This window comes from Pteropus vampyrus, unplaced genomic scaffold, assembly GCF_000151845.1.
Source record: "Pteropus vampyrus isolate Shadow unplaced genomic scaffold, Pvam_2.0 Scaffold116, whole genome shotgun sequence".
Taxonomy (NCBI): Eukaryota; Metazoa; Chordata; class Mammalia; order Chiroptera; family Pteropodidae; genus Pteropus; species Pteropus vampyrus.
The window spans coordinates 3,443,705-3,462,087 of NW_011888897.1; the positions used below are offsets into that span (position 1 = coordinate 3,443,705).

The 18,383-nt window shown below is 32.4% G+C and overlaps 1 protein-coding gene across 7 annotated transcripts in view; it reads right to left on the minus strand.

Annotated features, from left to right (window-relative positions):
- NR2C1 (nuclear receptor subfamily 2 group C member 1) overlaps positions 1-18,383 on the minus strand; it is a 44,622-nt gene that overhangs the window by 9,066 nt on the left and 17,173 nt on the right. For 6 of the 7 annotated variants that reach the window (XR_896215.2, XM_011365903.2, XM_011365900.2 and 3 more), the window contains exons 4-10: positions 17,053-17,134; positions 15,680-15,859; positions 14,573-14,720; positions 14,383-14,473; positions 10,986-11,170; positions 9,618-9,783; positions 4,097-4,218 (exon numbers count right to left, since the gene is read on the minus strand). Coding sequence is in view for 6 of the 7 variants with exons in the window: in XM_011365903.2 (XP_011364205.1) it covers positions 4,097-4,218; positions 9,618-9,783; positions 10,986-11,170; positions 14,383-14,473; positions 14,573-14,720; positions 15,680-15,859; positions 17,053-17,134 (974 nt within the window). In the remaining variant the exon portion in view is untranslated. The remainder of the gene's footprint in view (positions 1-4,096; positions 4,219-9,617; positions 9,784-10,985; positions 11,171-14,382; positions 14,474-14,572; positions 14,721-15,679; positions 15,860-17,052; positions 17,135-18,383) is intronic. The other variant, XM_011365901.2, reaches the window with a different exon arrangement.

The window sequence follows — 18,383 nt, forward strand, 5'->3', positions numbered from 1 at the left end:
TAATCATTAATCAAGTTGAGAATCACAGCCTTCCTTACGGCATTAAATTTTATTTGAGAATTGAATATACTCAAACATAAGCTAATACTGCCAATTTAAGAGTTATGGAAGGTAATTTTTCTCACTAGAAATTATTTAGGCGATATTTGTACTCCATGTTGATCACTCTTTTCCATTTAGTAGCTGAGAATGATCACTTACCATAAAAAATTGACTATTAAAATCTATTTGAAAGTAAGTTTAAATGAAAAGAAAATCAGTATTTTTAAATCTCCATATAAGTGATTAAAATTTCAATCTCAAAATCAATGAAAATGAAAGATAAGATACTATTTTCATTTATCAGAAAAGATGGATAAAATTCAGAATTGAGGGTGTGCGAAAATAAGCATTCATGCTCACACACTGCTGACAGGAATGTAAACTGGCTCACAACTCTTTGGAGGACGACTTGGTAGTACCTATCAAAAAACTAGAAGGCACACCCTCAGACTCAGTAATTCTACTTGTAAGAACCTATTTTATAGAAATACTAACACAAGTAGACAAATATATATTGCTACAATGCTTACGGTATAGCACTGGGTATAATAACAAAGAAAACTAGCAACAACTCAAATGCCTACTAATAAGGGATAAGTAAATTATAATTAATTCATCAAATGGAATACTAGGTAGCTGTTAAGGAGAACAAGGTAAATTTACATATGCTGACACAAGAAGAAGTCCATCATATAAATGTGAAAAGAAAGACAAAGAACAGGATGTGTAAGTGTGAGTGTATTTGTTTAAATAGGGCATGGAAAAGATCTGTAGGGCAATAAATGGTTGGTGGGGTTAGTTACCTCAGGAGAGGGATGTTTTACTTTATATTTCTATAAGCATGAGGAAAAGGTTAAAAGCAAACATGATGGAAAAGTTTTCACCTTAACCTCTGATTCTGAAGTTTCAAAGAGGAAACAACTAACCAAGGTAATCAACTAATGAACACAGGACAAGAAAAGGAACAGAGCCAACTGAAAAAAACAAACAAACAGAAACCCAGAGTACTCTGACATTGCTGGGGGAGACTCAGAGAAAAGGTTAAGGAATATCACTGCAGAGGAAGAGGAACACCAAAATTGGTACAAGTACCCTTTCCTTAAGGAATAAAGATAAAAAGTGGCAACTAAGGAATAAACTACCAGATTATTTTGTTTCCATAGGAAAAGTGAAAGAACTGTAGAGATCAATTATAGAAAGATATCTATTTACTTTCTTATCCAAACATCAAAAAAGATCCTTGTAGTTTAGCTAGTTACACCGTCCAAATGTTTTTTAAAAATACATCATGAAAGAAAAACAGCAAGTCCCCTTTAAAAAGAAGGTTCCTAAGAGAATGAAGCAAAACTACTACTACTTTGTAGCAGCACTGGATTAAATTTACATTCATCATCTCACCTAAGCAGCATAGCCTGCAAAGAAGCATTTCAATTTACAGACATGGAAATGAAGGCTCAGTTAAGTGATATAGCTAGTAGATAAATAAATCCAAAATCTAAACCCAGGTGTTCAAAGTCTATGAAATCATTACACAGTATCAGTCAAGTATGTGGAAAGTTATGCAAGTGTTAATAAAAGCAATAAACTGCATAAGGGTAAACATGTCAACTTCTTTTACAAATAGGTATAGGTACTTTACTATGCTATATTGTTAGTGTTCATTAAAATATGTATGTAGTACTCAAACTTAGAGGTCAGATCATTGTTTATAATATTTATTTTGATAAAGGGATATGACTTGAAGTTATCTATAGCTGGAGATAATCTAACCACTTGGCTTCTACACAAATAAACCCAAGGCATTATACTTTACCTGGTAGCATCTGTTTGAAATGAAGCTATGTCTGGACCTTAAAGAAAAATAGTGCTATGGCAATGGAGCTGAAACCCACAGTTAGAGTAAACATTGCTTTGTGGTAGTGGGACTTTAAAAGATATGACTTTGAGACTTAACGTTTAATGGAAGGTTTTTAAAAAGTATTCCTTCCATACATCAAGTCTCCTGTAGCAAAATGGTGATAGTTTGGAGCTGTTAGTTAATTATCTAGGTAGAGATAATAGAGTTAAAAATCTAGGTAGAGAAGACTGCTCCCTTTACTCCAGACAAACTGTGCCAAGTGCCCTCACCCCCAATTTAATCTATACTACTGTGTAGTCATCTACCTCAATTATTCAGGTAGAATTGGAAAACAACTTAATTACTGGAAGTACTAAAACTACAAATCTTAAACAGAAAAGCAATATCCTTATAAAACACAGAAGCCTTGTAAATACAAATAGTATTAACCATCTCTTAAGATTCTTTAAGTTTTGTTTCCTTCTATTATTAAAGTAAGTGATCAAAATAAACTGGACTTTTAGAAAATGATTAATGTTGCTTATCTGTTTCTCTATTATCTGTTTCCCTATAAAATTGGAGCTTTGTTTTCAAGTATTATATCTAAAAATAAAAATGCAACTAATGACAGTTTCTAGGGGATTTAGAATAGTTTTTCTTACCATCTGATTAATTCAAATTATAAATTATTTAGATAGTGTTAATAGTTTACCTAGCAGTTAATGGCCTTGAACACTATACCAATAGTTAATTCTAATTGCAAAGAGTCATGTGGCTGTCACATTGAAACCAATTTTCAATACAATCACAGAGAAATGTGGCTGCCACTATAAAATTATACTACATTATAAATAGAAACCTCAGGCTTTATTTTTGGTTTCTTCAACATTTGCATTATTTCCATAGCACACTTAATTTAACAGGAGTACTTAAGATCAGTGGTGTTACAAATAATCCCAGGAGTTCAAATCATTACCTCCCAATCCTTCTTTTTGTTGTTTTACTATAATAATTGATAGCCTATTATAAAAAAAATACCACCAGGTTACTTTTCAAGGCATAAGTATGTCAAGTATAAGCTTAAGGAATTATAGTTAATGCTTTAAAATAAACTGCTAACGTGTACATTTATATTGTATTTTAATTATTTCTTTAAATAAAACATTGTATTTGGAGAAATTCTGAAAGTTAAATGCTATTTTGAAAGGGCTAACAATCATTTTAAAGGTAATCCATTATAAATCAGGCTTTTAGTTTATGTAATTGTATTACTTAAACACATTATTTAATGCATGGTATATTCGACACTGATTAATAAACCAAATTATAGTGGAGTTCTATATATGCCTTTTAAAGCCATGATTCAGATACGTTTGTTATATTCAAAATATTCTCTAAGGATAAAGTGGGCAGTTATTATCCCTATTTGTACAGGCTATGAAAGTAAACCGTTTACGAAATCATTTTGGTGAACAGGGTCCTATAACTAGATTAATACTTTTCTAATTATGGGCTTAACTTTTTCCATGGTCTCTTTGCTTCTTCATACCAGTTACTTTACAGCAATCTAAATAACTTTGGCAAACTTTTAAGTAAAGCTTGTGTTTCTTACAGTAGACCATTTCCATTAACAGCCGTAGACCATTTCCATTAACAGCCGATGACTTTGGAACAGAATAAAGATGTGCTATTCAACGGAAGGATCAATCTTCTAAATTATCACAGTGGTACTAAAGGTTTACATTTTTTTCCTTGCTCTTTTTTTCAGTCACATGATTAGAAAACAATTATCTCTATTTTAAAATATATTCACTGTTTGCAAGTTTCAGCTCCTTATTAAAATGCCTGAGATGAGCACTGAAACTGTGGTGGTGGGAGGGAAAAAAGCCACCTTAGGACATCCTTACATCCTTCCTATCTTTAAGTCACTCAAAGACGGCCTACAAAATGCTGGCCATGATTTACCAGCTCCACCACATATAATCCACTCAAATTGTTATCTTAGTCAATTTATGAAACATGGCTACTTTACCACATAAAAATAATACACAGAAACAACTAGCTGCTATGATTTGTAATATAAATGACAAAAATTAAAGTTATAATGTTATACCGTTTTTTTCCTTTAATGCAGATCCTCCTAAAATATAAGTTCTTGCTCAATGAACATTTGTGCTACAAAATCACATTTATATATGAGGACTTCAAAACACTTACCCTAAAGCCTGGAAGGAAGGAATCGAAAGTGCCCAGTGCATTGATAAGAACAGCAGTCTGGAGGCAGACTCCCCAATGTAGTGCACATTCAGGTACTCAGGCATAGGAGAAGGCATGGTGAGCTAGTGTGAACAGAAACCAAAGTAAATTATCTCATGACAGACAGTTCTAAATGATCATTTCTTTGCAAAAGTTAAACATAAATGTATCAAATATGAGTCTATTATTTTTACCAAAAGGCAAATCTTGAAATAATCTAAGTCATTGGATTTTATAGCTAAAAACATTTAGAATAAATGAGAGCGTAGTTTTTAACAAAGCAATATTCAGATAAGCAGAATCCTACTTAATAAAAACCAACCATGATATTATCTGGTAGTGTTTTTAAAAGTTACTTAATGTCTTGGTCTAATGTGTTTTTTCCTCTCCTCCTCTTCTTTATTAACAATGGTATACAACAACTTCAGTTTAAGGATCAATGCTGTACATTAAATGTTCTTTTCATTTAGGCTGTGAGATGAACAAATTCAAATGCTTACAGGAGCAGGAGAGTAATCAGTGAAGGAGGCCTGCCGGTACCATCTGGGAAGTACATATTCCCAGATAAAGGGCACAGCTGTGACCTGAATTTAACACACTGAAAATGTGGGAATCTGGGCTCAGTACTACCTACTCTAACGTTCAAATAGCAGGTTCTGTGTAAAATCTCTCCATTTAATCTACAGGTAAAACAAAATGAATCTGTGACCATAATACTCACAGGCTACGTTTATACTGCTGACCCTACATAGTTACTTTAAATGTGTGACCACTGTCGAAAATAAATATCCAACACCAAAACACTTTTAAAAGAATTTTTAAAAATCTTGTTAGAGAACTTTTGTTGCTATAAATAAAATGTAATTTTACCTGTATGTGATGATATAGGAAAACAAGTACTCACATACTACTGAGGGTAGGTAAAATGTAGGGCATTTTGGCAGTATCTATCAAAATTTTAAAACTGAGTACATCCTGTGACCTAATAATGACACTTCTAAATCTCTATTCTAGAAAAATACTTATATACCTGCACAAAAAAAAGCATGTATAAAGATGTCCATTGTAGTACTACTAATGGAGCATCTTGTAGGCATTAAAATTAATAAGATAAATTGAGATGTAATGGCAGAGAAAAAACATGTCATAGACACCCAGGTGGGAAAAACTGCAAAACAACATGTAAATGACCCAAATTATGTGTATGAATGTATGTGTGTATATATATACACACACACACACACACAACAACAACAAAAGGAAATACACCACACACTTAACAGCAGTGTCTACCCCTTGGGTGAAGTAGGTAAATGTGTCCACATGTTTTTCTGGGGAATGGACATATAGCTTTCATCAGATTCTCAAAGGTGTCTGTGATGCCAAACAGATCGAAAGGTTTTCATCAAAACAATATAAAAGTACTTCAGAAATGTTAGATAAAAATGTAAAAGATATTAACTGCCTTTGTTCAATATTAGCCCCAAACAGTTTACCTCTTTATAAATGGTGCCGAGTAACAAAACAACAAGGCAATTAACAGTTGAAATTCCACGTATCAGAACAGGGGTCCCCAATCCCCGGGCTGCGGACCGGTACCGGTCCGTGCCCAGTTAGAAACTGGGCTGCACAGTAGGAGGTGAGCGGTGGGCAAGCGAGCAAAGCTTCGTCTGTATTTGCAGCTGCTCCCCAGAGCTAGCATCACCGCCTCAGCTCCACCTCAGATCATCAGGCATTAGATTCTCATAGGAGCACCGGGCCCTGGTGCCAAAAAGGTTGGAGACCACTGTATCAGAAGGTAATTTTTTAAATGTTTGAGAAATGTTTACTGGAGCAGTAAATTAAAATACCATTATTTAAAATAATTCTTAAGAGAACTGTAGGGAAGCATGTATTAAGCATCTTAAATGCAATCATTAAGATACAACTGTTTCTACACATAACTATGTAAAAAACAAACTGGGAACTATCTATCTATCATAACTTTTCAGAACTGTCAAAGGTGAACAGGGGAAAAAAGCCTAAAAACTAGGAGAATTACCAAAGATTAATAGTTTTAGGGGGGAAGAGTAGGTAAGATGCAAAACCACAGCAAAGAATACCCTTTGCTAAATAGTTTAAAATTGAATATGTAAAAACTGGATGTAAGGGCTAAAAAACACACACGCACCTTGACTTACACAACAGTGGTTAGAACAATGAAAACTTTGTTTTAGTCATAAAACTGAAATCATTTGCAATATACACGACAAAAACATATTATTTAAGAGACGACCATATTATATTATATATTATAGAGAAAATATCTCACAATTTATGTTTTACATACTTAATTTTCTTAAGGCAAGATACACCTTTAGCATTATGAATCAGAAAGCTGATGCTGGCTAAAGAAATAAGTCTTTTTGATTGCAAAGACAAATATTTCTTCCTCTATATAGAGTAAGTAAGTTTCTACTACAAAGATGTTAAATCTTCCCCAAATTTTGTAGAATATAAATATTGTGTATTTCCTAAAAGCCTTTGGAACTTTAGGTTTATAAATTGAATTACACACATTTTTCAAACTATATAATTTAATACATTGAAATTTTAAGAGTATTGACATGAACTAAACTAGGCTACCTATTTTAGAAGTTATTTTCTGCAATTACCTTTCTAGCAGTTTCTAGTTTCTGTATGTAATTCTGATAACAGGCTGAATGATGGAGCTTTAAAAAAAATTATCTGACTTGAGTAAAGAGATTTAGACTCTCAACTTGACATTAATTAGTTGTGTGGCCCTGGATCATATATTAATTCATTAACCACTTATTGAGAGTTCACTGTGAGCCAATAAGCTAAGAGCTAAAACTCAACAGGGGGATAAAAGAGAAACTGAGTGAGTTACAGAAGCTAAGAAAGGGAGTGGCCTGTCTGAGAAATGGGCAATTGGATCAGAATGAAGAGGGTCCTAAAAGGTCATGGACTTTATATCTATAACGGGAAGTTACTGAAAGCTTTTAGGTAGCAGAGTAACATAATTAGCTTGATTTTAACAATTATTCTGTTACCAGTACACAGGACAAAACGAAGAGGGACTAGAAACAAAGATACTACTACAATAGTTTAAGTAAGAAATATTAAAAGTCTTGAAATATGGCAATGAAAATGAAGAGAAAGGAAGAAATTCAAAACAACAGAGGGGTTAGGATTCAGTCAGGGAATGGAGGGGAGTGAGGCACAGGGAGAATGAGAAGGACTCCCAAACGTCAAACATGGTGACTGGAAGGATTCTGATTCTAACGCTGAGATAATAAACATGAGAGAAGAACAGTTTGGGATATCATTTAACCTCTGTTTCATACACTTATTTGAAAATGAGACTACTATCCATTTTGATTATTTGTATAAGGAATTGTAAGAATCAAGTGGCATAAGGTATATGAAATCACACCAACAATTCTGAAGTTTAAGAAAAATGTTAAATATTTCTATTGTCCTAGATTCTTCAGAATCAAATGCAATTTGCATTATTAGACTATTTCTCCTGTCTGGACTGCTTTGAACAAGACATTGAAAACCTCCAAATCTCTATTCTCATTCATGAAATGACAATAAAAATCCAAACCTTCTCAACAGATTGTGGTGAGGCACAAATGAAAAAAACGTACGTGAAAGCAAGCTGCAAACCATACCATATATAAAAACGCAAGAGAAACAAAATGCTATTTAGCTCATCAATTAAGATGGATTTTTTGATTATAGATGTCAGGTCTTGGAACTCATAACCATAAAACCTCAATTAAAGAACTAACCATAAAAGTACCAGGCTGGGAAGCCATTGAAAAAAACTCTTAATTTCACAGAGACTGTAAACAAAAGTAAGAGAAAGGAGCTCTCTTTTTCAGGAGAGCTAGAAACTTGATAGTGCTGATTCTGAGGATATCTGAAATACAGCAGGTTAAAGATAGAATGGAAAAAATAAAAAGCTCTACTTGTCTAATTCATCTGTCCAAAACAAATATTTGAAAGACTAAAAAATTTTGAGGACCAACATCAACAATAAAAAAAGGTAGATTATTTCTACTTTCTATAGAGGTAGAAGTTAGAGTACTTTTTCCTTGCAATGGGACTTCTTCCTACATCTGTCCTTTACCCTGTCTTTCCATTAAAGTCCAAAGGTGGAAAAGAAAACTAGGAAAACAAAAAAATGTTTTTTATTAAGAATAATAAAGAGCAATGAGAAAAATCAGTTTTGCTTTGCTCCAGCCTTCTCCACAGCTCCTACTATAATATTAAAGAAGGACATTGCCTTTTCTTACAGCCCTCATAAAAAGCTTTCTTGTACATTATAAAAACATTTCTAATTTTTTCCATACCAGTTATCTTTGGTAAAATTTTATATAAAGATTGGTTTCATTGATCTGTTTTATTGACTATCAAATTACAGCAATTATTGCTTAAGTCACTGAGAGTTTTCTCTGTGGTTATTTCTACCAAGTTGAATTTTGTGAATATATTTTATCATGTGTCATTTTGGCCAGTGTTATATTTATTTTGTATTCATTATTTCTACTGGTAACACGTATATCTATTTGATAACTGTATTTTCATAAGAAACCCATGGAAATGTATAACCCATAGTAAAGTTATGAGCAATTACACTCAGGTATTCCAGGACTATGTATTGCTAAGAACTGCCAATCAGTTTTCGTATGATTTGCTAACAGTACTGCTGGCTGACAGAGCAAAGATACAGAGTAGTTAACATGGAGGAGTCAAAACAGTAGGGTCTTAAATAGAGCCTCGATGGTCAGCATATCTATAGCTGTGGTACAAACATTACTTAAGTGACAAATCAAATGTCAGAAAGCTATTTTCTAATATTCTATGTGAACTGTTTCTAGTATTCTACATGTACTGTTTCTATCATAAATTAATGTATTTAGGGGAACAAAAAAGAAATTACAAATGTATTCTCTCCATAATGGTTAAAGCATAAAAAGTTAAAAAACAAAAGTTAAAATGTATTAAATATTTTTTACCTTCTTAAAATAATTCTGAGTGCTAGCTAATTGGGGCAATCTGTAATAAATGCAGTTCTCTTTAGCTACCATAGTAAGAGCAGAATATCTGGGTCTTAGATACTGGTTTACACTCAAGTAATAATAGCTAGGCGCTGAACAAAACCAGTGCATTCGACACATCATGAATGCCAATATATAAAGTTAAAAAAAAAACAACTATGTCTAAATATTCTAAAAGCTAACTTTTATAGACTTAAACCCATTGATATTATAACTATGATTTATAAACAGGCTGCTTTATTAAGCCATTATTTTATATAGCCAGATGTATGTTTTAGCTGCTGTTTTAAATTCTATCAGGGATATTTCTGACTTTTAAAAGCATAACAAATATACTTTGATTTTTGAAAGGAAGATTAAAATCAAAATGGATAATACAACATAAAAATTATACAATATATATATGGAAATACCCTGAAAGCTACATGTGAATCGCTGAGAAGTGGCCCCTCTTTTTCGATGTAATTTATGCTCGAGTCTCCAGCAATTAGGTGTACGTTTCCTTCCATGCCCTCTACTGAGCTCTGACAGGCTGTGCTCTCTCCAGGATTCAATGCTTTTGCAAGAGTGTCAAAGGCCCTATAAGGAGACATCAGAAGCTGTGAGCTTGGCCAATCTCCACAATAAAATGAAAATTCTACATAAAATTCCGGAATTAAGATTTAGGCCTAAAATGTGTCTAGAAAATAGAACTTTGGTGTTATCACTGAACATTCTATTTCAGTGATATCTATGACTCTCTCCAAAAGCAACAAATTAAACTTTGTATGTATAGAATGAAAAACTGTATTATAGTAATGTACTACCAAAGAATTAGTCTTTTTAAGAAATCTTATATAAAGAAGGAGAAAAATTCTCATGCTTTGGTATGAAAATATGCTTTTTACAAGTTATACATTTGATACTACAAGATATCAGCTCATTTATTCTACATATAGCAGTTATTTAGAAAGAACAAGGGCAAGAAGTTATGTTGACATTATTGTATTCTACACAACACAAAGTTAGGTTTTAATTTTATTTAAAAATTTAGAGAATATTTTTAAACTTGTAGTAACACAGCTACGTCTAAACTGTAAGAATATGAGATCAGGATGGCAAATAATTAAATAATGTTAGCAAATAATTATTCAAAATGGTTCCCCTATTTTTCAATGAGATGCCTTCTAGAGTTCCTTAAAAGCCCATGTTCAACAAAGTACTTATTGAGACTCTTAAATGGAGTTTCTTCAATATTTTAGATGATGAACAGAGTGTGAAAAAAACCTGAAGAAATTTGGTTTCTACATTCTAAATATTAACATTGAAAGAATGAAAAATAGAATTCTGATGAGTTTCCCAAAGTATAATAAAACTGTAGTTGATTCAACTCAATCTTTTAAATCTATTTCAACACTAAAAATTGGTGGGGAAAGTGAACATGACTGCCTAATAAGACAAAATGTTTAATTCTAAATACACAGAAGATAAAATCTGTCAACTAAAATAACTGAAATTTCAGACCCAAATTATCATTTTTAGTGGAAAAAAAAACTCTTGAATTTTATGACTATATTTCGAATATTCACTTATTGCTCATTACTTAGAATGTAACCTGCTAGACAGTATTTTACACTGAATGCAGTTTTTCAGTTAAAACTTAGTATGCCTTAAATTTTCTAAGTCTAACAGAAATACTTGTTTCCTGAAAATTCTGTAAATAATATTCAACATAAAAATGTTTTAAGAAATACTGAAGAACACTTAAGCAAAAGGATGCTTAAGATTAAAAAGCACTTTACCTTGAAACATCACCATTGGTCTGCATCTCTTGATTAAATTCACACAAAGAGGTATCACCATTGCTTAAGCTTTCAATCACAGACATTTCATTACTATTTTGAGAAAAATCTTTAGCTTTTCCAAGATTTGCTAATGATGTAACCACACTGGCCAATGTACTTAAATCTCCCTGACATGATTCAGCCTGAAGAAAAAGAAAAAAGTATTAAAATTCTGTACGTTGGTTAACAGTAAACTTTCAAATCCAAAATACTTAGTTCTAGATTACGAAATGCCAAAAGTACTCTAAGGTGAAATCTAGAAAGTAAAATCAAAGAGCTCTGAGCATCTAGAAACTTCCTGAGGAAAATACAAGTTTAAAAACATCAGGTACATTTCCTAGGAAACATTTATACAAAAGTTACTTTAAACCAAAAATGGCACTTAATGGCTCATGTATCCATGTCACAGTTGCTTCCTCTGTAAAAATATATAAATTAGATGATCTTTTTTTTTTTAGCATTAGAATTCTGATATTGTTATAATTTCCAAAGCATATTATACTAACTATAAAGTTGTATAAAATGTAATAAAATTAATATTATTGAAAAGAGAAAAAAACATAAATGTATTATTGAACAGACTTCACAGGATGTCAACTTTTACCAACCACTGTTAAATACCAGGAAATTATGTGAAATGTAGTTGAAAAATCTCTATTTAAGTTGCTAGGCTTGTGTTAAACACTGCATAGTTTCCCATTTGTTTTCAACTTTTATTTTTGTTAATGGTGCATATATTTGTATATTATTTATGCAGATGAGTTATCTTTTATGAAAAAGAACTCTCCTTGACTCTGACTACCCAGAAATATAATTTGTACAAAAAAGGCAGAAGTTCTTAATTCTTCTTCCTTTTATTTATCAATTTTCAGAACAATAAGTCAATGCCTTAGCAATCTCTAATGGTGAGAGATGAATTTTGAGTATCATCTCAAGTTCATAGATTTTTATATATTTGATGTGTTTCAATCCATTAGTCATTCTTTTTTAAATGCTCGAATTATTCCAATCTAATCTAATGAGAAGCCCTTCAGTTGCCTTCTATGGCCTACTGACAGGACCCCTTAATGATTATTTTTGGATTTTCCTTTATGACTTTTGTTTTTAGTGTTCTCAATCCTAAGAGAATACATGTTTCCTTGATGTTTCATTTGTTATGTCAATTCTTAGTTGATGTGAAATTAATTTTGGTGAATAAGTAGAATGAAACCATTTTTGTGCTCTCCCCAAAATAAGTCTCAAAGTCATTTACTGAGCAACCCACCAGTTCTTACATGATTACTACTTACATACATATTTTATTTAATCCTCACTACAACCCTGTGAAGTAAGAACTATCATTCCTTTATGAGTGTTTTAAGTTTTAGTTGAAAATTAAAACATCTAAAAATGTATAAGAAGACTGGTGCAGTGGTTAGGAGCAGGGGCTTTCCTGCTCCTAATGAGAAGCCCTTTGGAATTATCCATTGTCACTCCAGCAGTAAACAGGAGAAGCAGGATGGGAAGTCAGGTCTGCTCCTAATAGCTGCGCCAGTGTTCTTATACATTTTTAGGTGTTTTAATTTTCGACTAAAACTTAAACACTCATATGTTCTCTTCTACTTCATAACATGTCCATTTAACTAGATTTTTAAGTTTTTGCCACAGGAGATTCTTAGGCAATGTGGAAAGACCTCATCCTGTGACTTAGGTTTTTTGACCATTTGTCAGAAAGTTACCACACATGGCTGTTACTACAATTTAATACAAAGGTACGGAAATGCACAGTGTGTGGACAAATAGTAATTTCTCAACAAAATTTAGTTCTCTTCCTTTCTTAAAGGAGTTAACATGTCAATGAAATTGCACCTACCAATATAACTTTGAAACACGTAGACAATGCTAAGAGAAATCTTATCTCAAAACATTTGGTAAGAGGCCTCACTTAAGAGCAACAAGCTACAGCCCAATTTATAAGGTAGACACTCTTATTATCCCTATTTTACAGATGAAGAAGGCCCTGAGGCACTGAGAGGTCAACTAACTTCTCCACTGTTGTGCATTTGTGGCAGTAAGTGGCAGCTGAAATTTGACTTAAGAGCGTATTAAGAGTGCCTTAAAAATGTCAAGCAACAAATATATAACAAATCGGGCCATAAATAGGATGAATAATCTAATAGGATATATAAAACCATATCAAATTATAGGTTGAGAGAAATAAGAGTCATAGGCTCCCTGAAAAATCTGTCTTCATTTTTTATGCTTACAGCACCTGGTCTTCCTAGGTGGTCTCTCATCCAAGTACTAACCCTGCTTAGCTTTTGAGATCAGACGGGATTGGGTGTGTTCAGGGTAGCATGGCCATAGACAAAATCTGTCTTCAGATATGAGTCTTCAGGAGAAATTTTTGCTTTCTGTTCTCATACGGGTTTCTGAAGACTACAGAAATTCTACATGCTCAATCTAAATAAACCTTTTTTCTTTTAGACGCCTTGCTCAATAAAGAGCTGCTCCAAATCTGTAAGAGAACCCAGATGACTTGGGTATATAATATGAGAGCTCTTGAAATCCTATTCCTACTCTTGCCTCAAGTCAGTTTTGAGTCAGGTGTGTTAGAAATTTCTCTTCATCTGAAATATTCTAAGTATTTTGACACTACAAAATCTGTAGGGGAATATAAAAGGAATATTAAAATTTTTCCACTTATTACATATAAATACCTCTTTATGAGGACTTTGATGTCAAGGTGAAGATTGTTAGATGTTTGTCACTTTCACACTGAAGCTATAACTGTCCAAGTAGAATAAACATTTCTACTGATAAAGTTTATTCTCATAGGTTTGGGATCCAGAAAATGGAGGCCACCAGTGATCCCACCCATGTCATAAAACTAAACCTAAGTCAGCCTGTACTTATAGGAAACACCTATCAAGGAAACCTAACATATACTGATCACAGTCCTCCAACTCAGCTTTAGCTAGCTTACCTTACCCTAGGAAAACAGGACCCACCAGCCTTACAAGGAAATCCCTAACTTCACAGCCAATTGTGCCTTGTTTCCTTGTTGCTGCTACTAATACTCTATAAAACTCACTCTTGCCCAAAATCCTTCCAGAAGAGTGTTCCACCGCTTATGAGGCACTGTACTCCCCCAATCCATGGACTGTTTTCCCTTGAATAGAGGACATCGAACTTGTTAGTTTTGCCATCTGACACTACTAAGTTGATAATTCACGTTAAAAAAAAAAAAAGCAATTTGTAATAGGGAATGTTTAGGGCCAATCAATTGGCAAAAGTGATAGAGAAGATAAAGAAAAGGAACTCATTTTAAAAGCTTAAAAATATTTAAGCTTTAAGTTAATTGCACTAAACACACCTTATCTGGTGTCATCAGCACAGTTGACTCAGGTTTTATTCCAGACTGATGAATATTCACAAACATTCCTGAATCTAACAGTCCTGCTGACCTGTAACAAATAAGAACAAATTTCAGCCTTAGTTTCGATGGGAAGAAAAACAAATGACCAGCTACTTAATATATGTTTTGTTTGTTGTTTTTACTATACCTTGCAGTTTCACTATCTGTTACAAAAGTTGGAGTTGCAGCTAATGGGCTTCGAAGGTCTTTCCGAATGTAGATTTTTTCTGTTGAAGCGGCACAGTTGGAAGATTTTTCTCGTGATACTTCAATGGGTTTTCTTTCGCACTGAACAGCTACAAAAAATGTGTCAGACTATTATATCACAATGCAGAATTTAAAGGCAAGAATAAATGTAAGCTGTAGGTCACCATTGCTAATGGGAGACATAGCGACCATAACAGAACTCCAAAGATAATCATCAATCTTTACAAATTATTTGCTAGTTCAACGAAGTTGCTTTAGTAAATGATAATAGTAAATAGTAAAACTGGCCATTTTGCATCACTCTTTTCTCTGCCTGCTTCAGTTGTGGTAAAAATGTAGAGGAACTCTTATTTTTTAAAAGTTCATTGTCAAGAAGGAAAACCTGATGAGTCTTAAAAAATGAAATAATATTTAACCATTTGAAAAATAATACTAACAAAGAGCCACAAAAAGACTAAAGTTAGATCTATTTTTTTAGTAAAGGGTAGGGGGATTTTTGAGAAGTAATTCAACTGCTTAGTCTTCATATATATAATACAGGGAATATATTTCACTTATTTCATTGGAATTTTATTTCATGATACCTAGGAGATAGTATAGTACAGCTATTAAAATGTACATTTTCTGAGGGGAATAAAAACCAGTCAAGATTCAAATCCAGTTTTGTCACTTATTAGTTGTGTGACCTTGGACAAGTTACTAAATCTGTTCACTCAAACATAAAATGGGTAACAGTAGAAGTATCTACTACATAGACTTTTGCTGTGAGAATAAGAAAGTTAATTCATATGCTATATCCAGAGCTAGGCACAGTGAGAGCTCAATCAGTGTTAGCTATTGTTATCTTATTAATTGCATTAGTAGTTTAATAAAAAAACTGTTATATTTGTTGAGTGAATAAAAAATACATCCATATATACATATTTCTATATTTTAGTTGGAAAACTAAATTAAAAAGCATATATATTTGACATATGTTAATTTTAATATACTTCTAGAGTTTGTCTGAATCCTTAAAAGTATTTTCTCCTTTAAAGCTAATACATACAGTCTTGTTTCATTCCAAACGCAATACATCTCTGTAACCTGCAGTATTGACAGCGGTTTCGGTGGTGTTTATTGATAATACAGTCCTTTGATCCTCGACATGAGTAAACTAAATTTTTTCGGATACTTCTTTTAAAAAATCCTTTGCAGCCTTCACAAGTCACTGCTCCATAATGACGTCCTAGAGACAAATGTTTAGGAAAACACAAGTCACATATTTTAGAATAGAAATGAAATAAGCCCATTTCTTCCCTTTAAACAATACATGAGATAAAACAGATTTGAGTTTATGACTTGAAAAAATTTTTCAGGAGTTACTAAACAGAGAATGAAACAACCATATTCTCTGATAAAATATATTAAACAATATGAGTTTTTAAATGTTATAAAGTAACCTTAACAATGGTATGGAAAATTTGGGAAAGAGAAGAACAAAATCACCCATAACCCTTTAATATAATATCTATTTTTACTTCTGAGATCATTTACAAATTATAGTCCTGTTACATTCTGTATATTTTATTCTGAAAACTATATTCCAAAAAAGGCATGTCAGTTAATATTCGAACTGTAACAATTCCCCCTCACTGTGGGTTCCACTTTTGAAATCTCTGCAGAAACCTACTGCACTCTGATTAACCTATCATTTCACAAACTATTTCTTTGGTGCAACATCTATTAACAAATTGAACATACTCTGGGAAAAGCTCTAGTATAGGTTTTTGTAATTAAGCTATGGAAAAGCTTAAAAAGGATTAAAGAAAAAACTGGGCCCTTAAACGATAGCTTACTGGCCCTTGTAAATATATATGAGTGAACATGGCTTTGTACTTCTGGCATGAAGTAACAATGGCCAGAACTAAAATGACATAACTCTGAGTACTAGTAATAAGTTTGGAGAAATGCCTGCTCAGCTATGCAAAGAATTAAAAAAAGGTTAACCAGCGCTTGTTCCACCTCAACAATTCAAGTTACTCTATATTCCTAGAATGATAACAGAGCTCAATAAGTAGGTTAACAACTTAATGTTATGTATTATTAAGAATCAAGACTCATTTTTAAGCAATTCCTTTGATAAAACTGGTATCACATCCAAAAAATTTCCATTTACTTTCAAAAGGTGAACTGTCTTTCATATTTCTTTGAAATATACATTTCACGTCACTGCAAAGATCAAATTAAACTGCACTGAAGTGAAACATCTTTACGTGAATAAAAAGCTTTGGGGAAAAATCGGTCAAAGTTCATAGGCTACAAATACGAACCATAAAAACTAGATGCTTGTTTACTTTTCTTTGTACTATCAGTAGAAGGAACATAGCAGTGTGGTCATTATTTTAACAACGGAATACAGGAGGCTATTTTTAATGTTACCTGATGCTTTGTCTCCACATACTACGCAAAGATCAAAAATCTTATTTGGTCCTTGGTCTGGAGAAGAATTATCTGTTAAGAGCTAAAGAAAAAAACCCCGAACAAAACAAAAACACAGTAATTTGTTATTATTCAATAATGCATTCATGTAAAAAATTAAAAGAATAGTCAATCCTACTTTTTGCTTTCTTTTTCATAAGTTATTATGAAACTTTGAACTCTATTATTATGAATATAGCAATTAAACTATTTGTAATTTTCTTAACATACAAGTAAAAATTTCAATGCTATAAGAAGACAGTAAGAATACCTTTTTCATCTATATCATAATAATTTCATTAAATGGATTGTTAAACACACAAATACCTGAGTTATTTTTAATGCATCTCACCCATTACTGCAGCAGTCATCAGTCCCATCATAACATTTGTCTTTGAACAGTTAAGAAACTTTCCACATGGAATGACACGATTGAAATATGCTATAAAAGCATAAAAGATAACTCTAAATTTTTTAAATAGAAAAGGAGTTACAAAGAAAAGTAGTCAAAGTACCAATATTACCTTTATTTTTTAAAACACACAAAAAAATTTTAAAAGAATAATTTTACAGTGGAGACATCTGGCACATATTCCTTCAGCCAATTGGTCAAGGTCAGTGTCACCAGTGATAAAGCATCACAGTAAGTTCCCTTGGTATGATGTGATGAAAATGGCACTTAACCTCTTGTGATCCTCCTCAACCAAAATCCACAACCCCAGTCTATCCATGAGAAAAACAGCCAAAGTCTCACAATGGGTAAAAAGAATCTAAAAAGACATGGCAACTAAATGTAATATGGTACCCTAAAACAAAAAAAGATATTAGGTAAAAATTAGGGAAAGCTAAAAATATCTATAGATTTTAGTTAGCGATGTATCCATATTAGTTCATTAATTATAAAAAAGTATCATACTAATGTAAAATGTTGAGAACAGGAGAAACTATGTTCAGAGATAATGAGAACTCTGTACCAACTGCTCAATATTTCTGTAAATGTAAAGCTGTTCAAAAAAATTCAAGTCTGTTAATAAAAGAAATTAAGGTATGTATAATGTGATACATTTTTTTAGTGACTTGTCTTGTAACTTAATCCTATCCATTTTCTACCTTAGCAGTTCAGTTTCTAAAAATAATAAAAATGATGTAAATGGAATAATAACACAATCTATCAAGATACAGAGGCAAAATTTTGTATTTCATGAATTAGAAGTTTTTTAATCCTAAAAGAAATCGTCTGGTCAGTTTTTCATCACAGAATATGGAATCCAATTTTTTTGTTGTTGTTATTG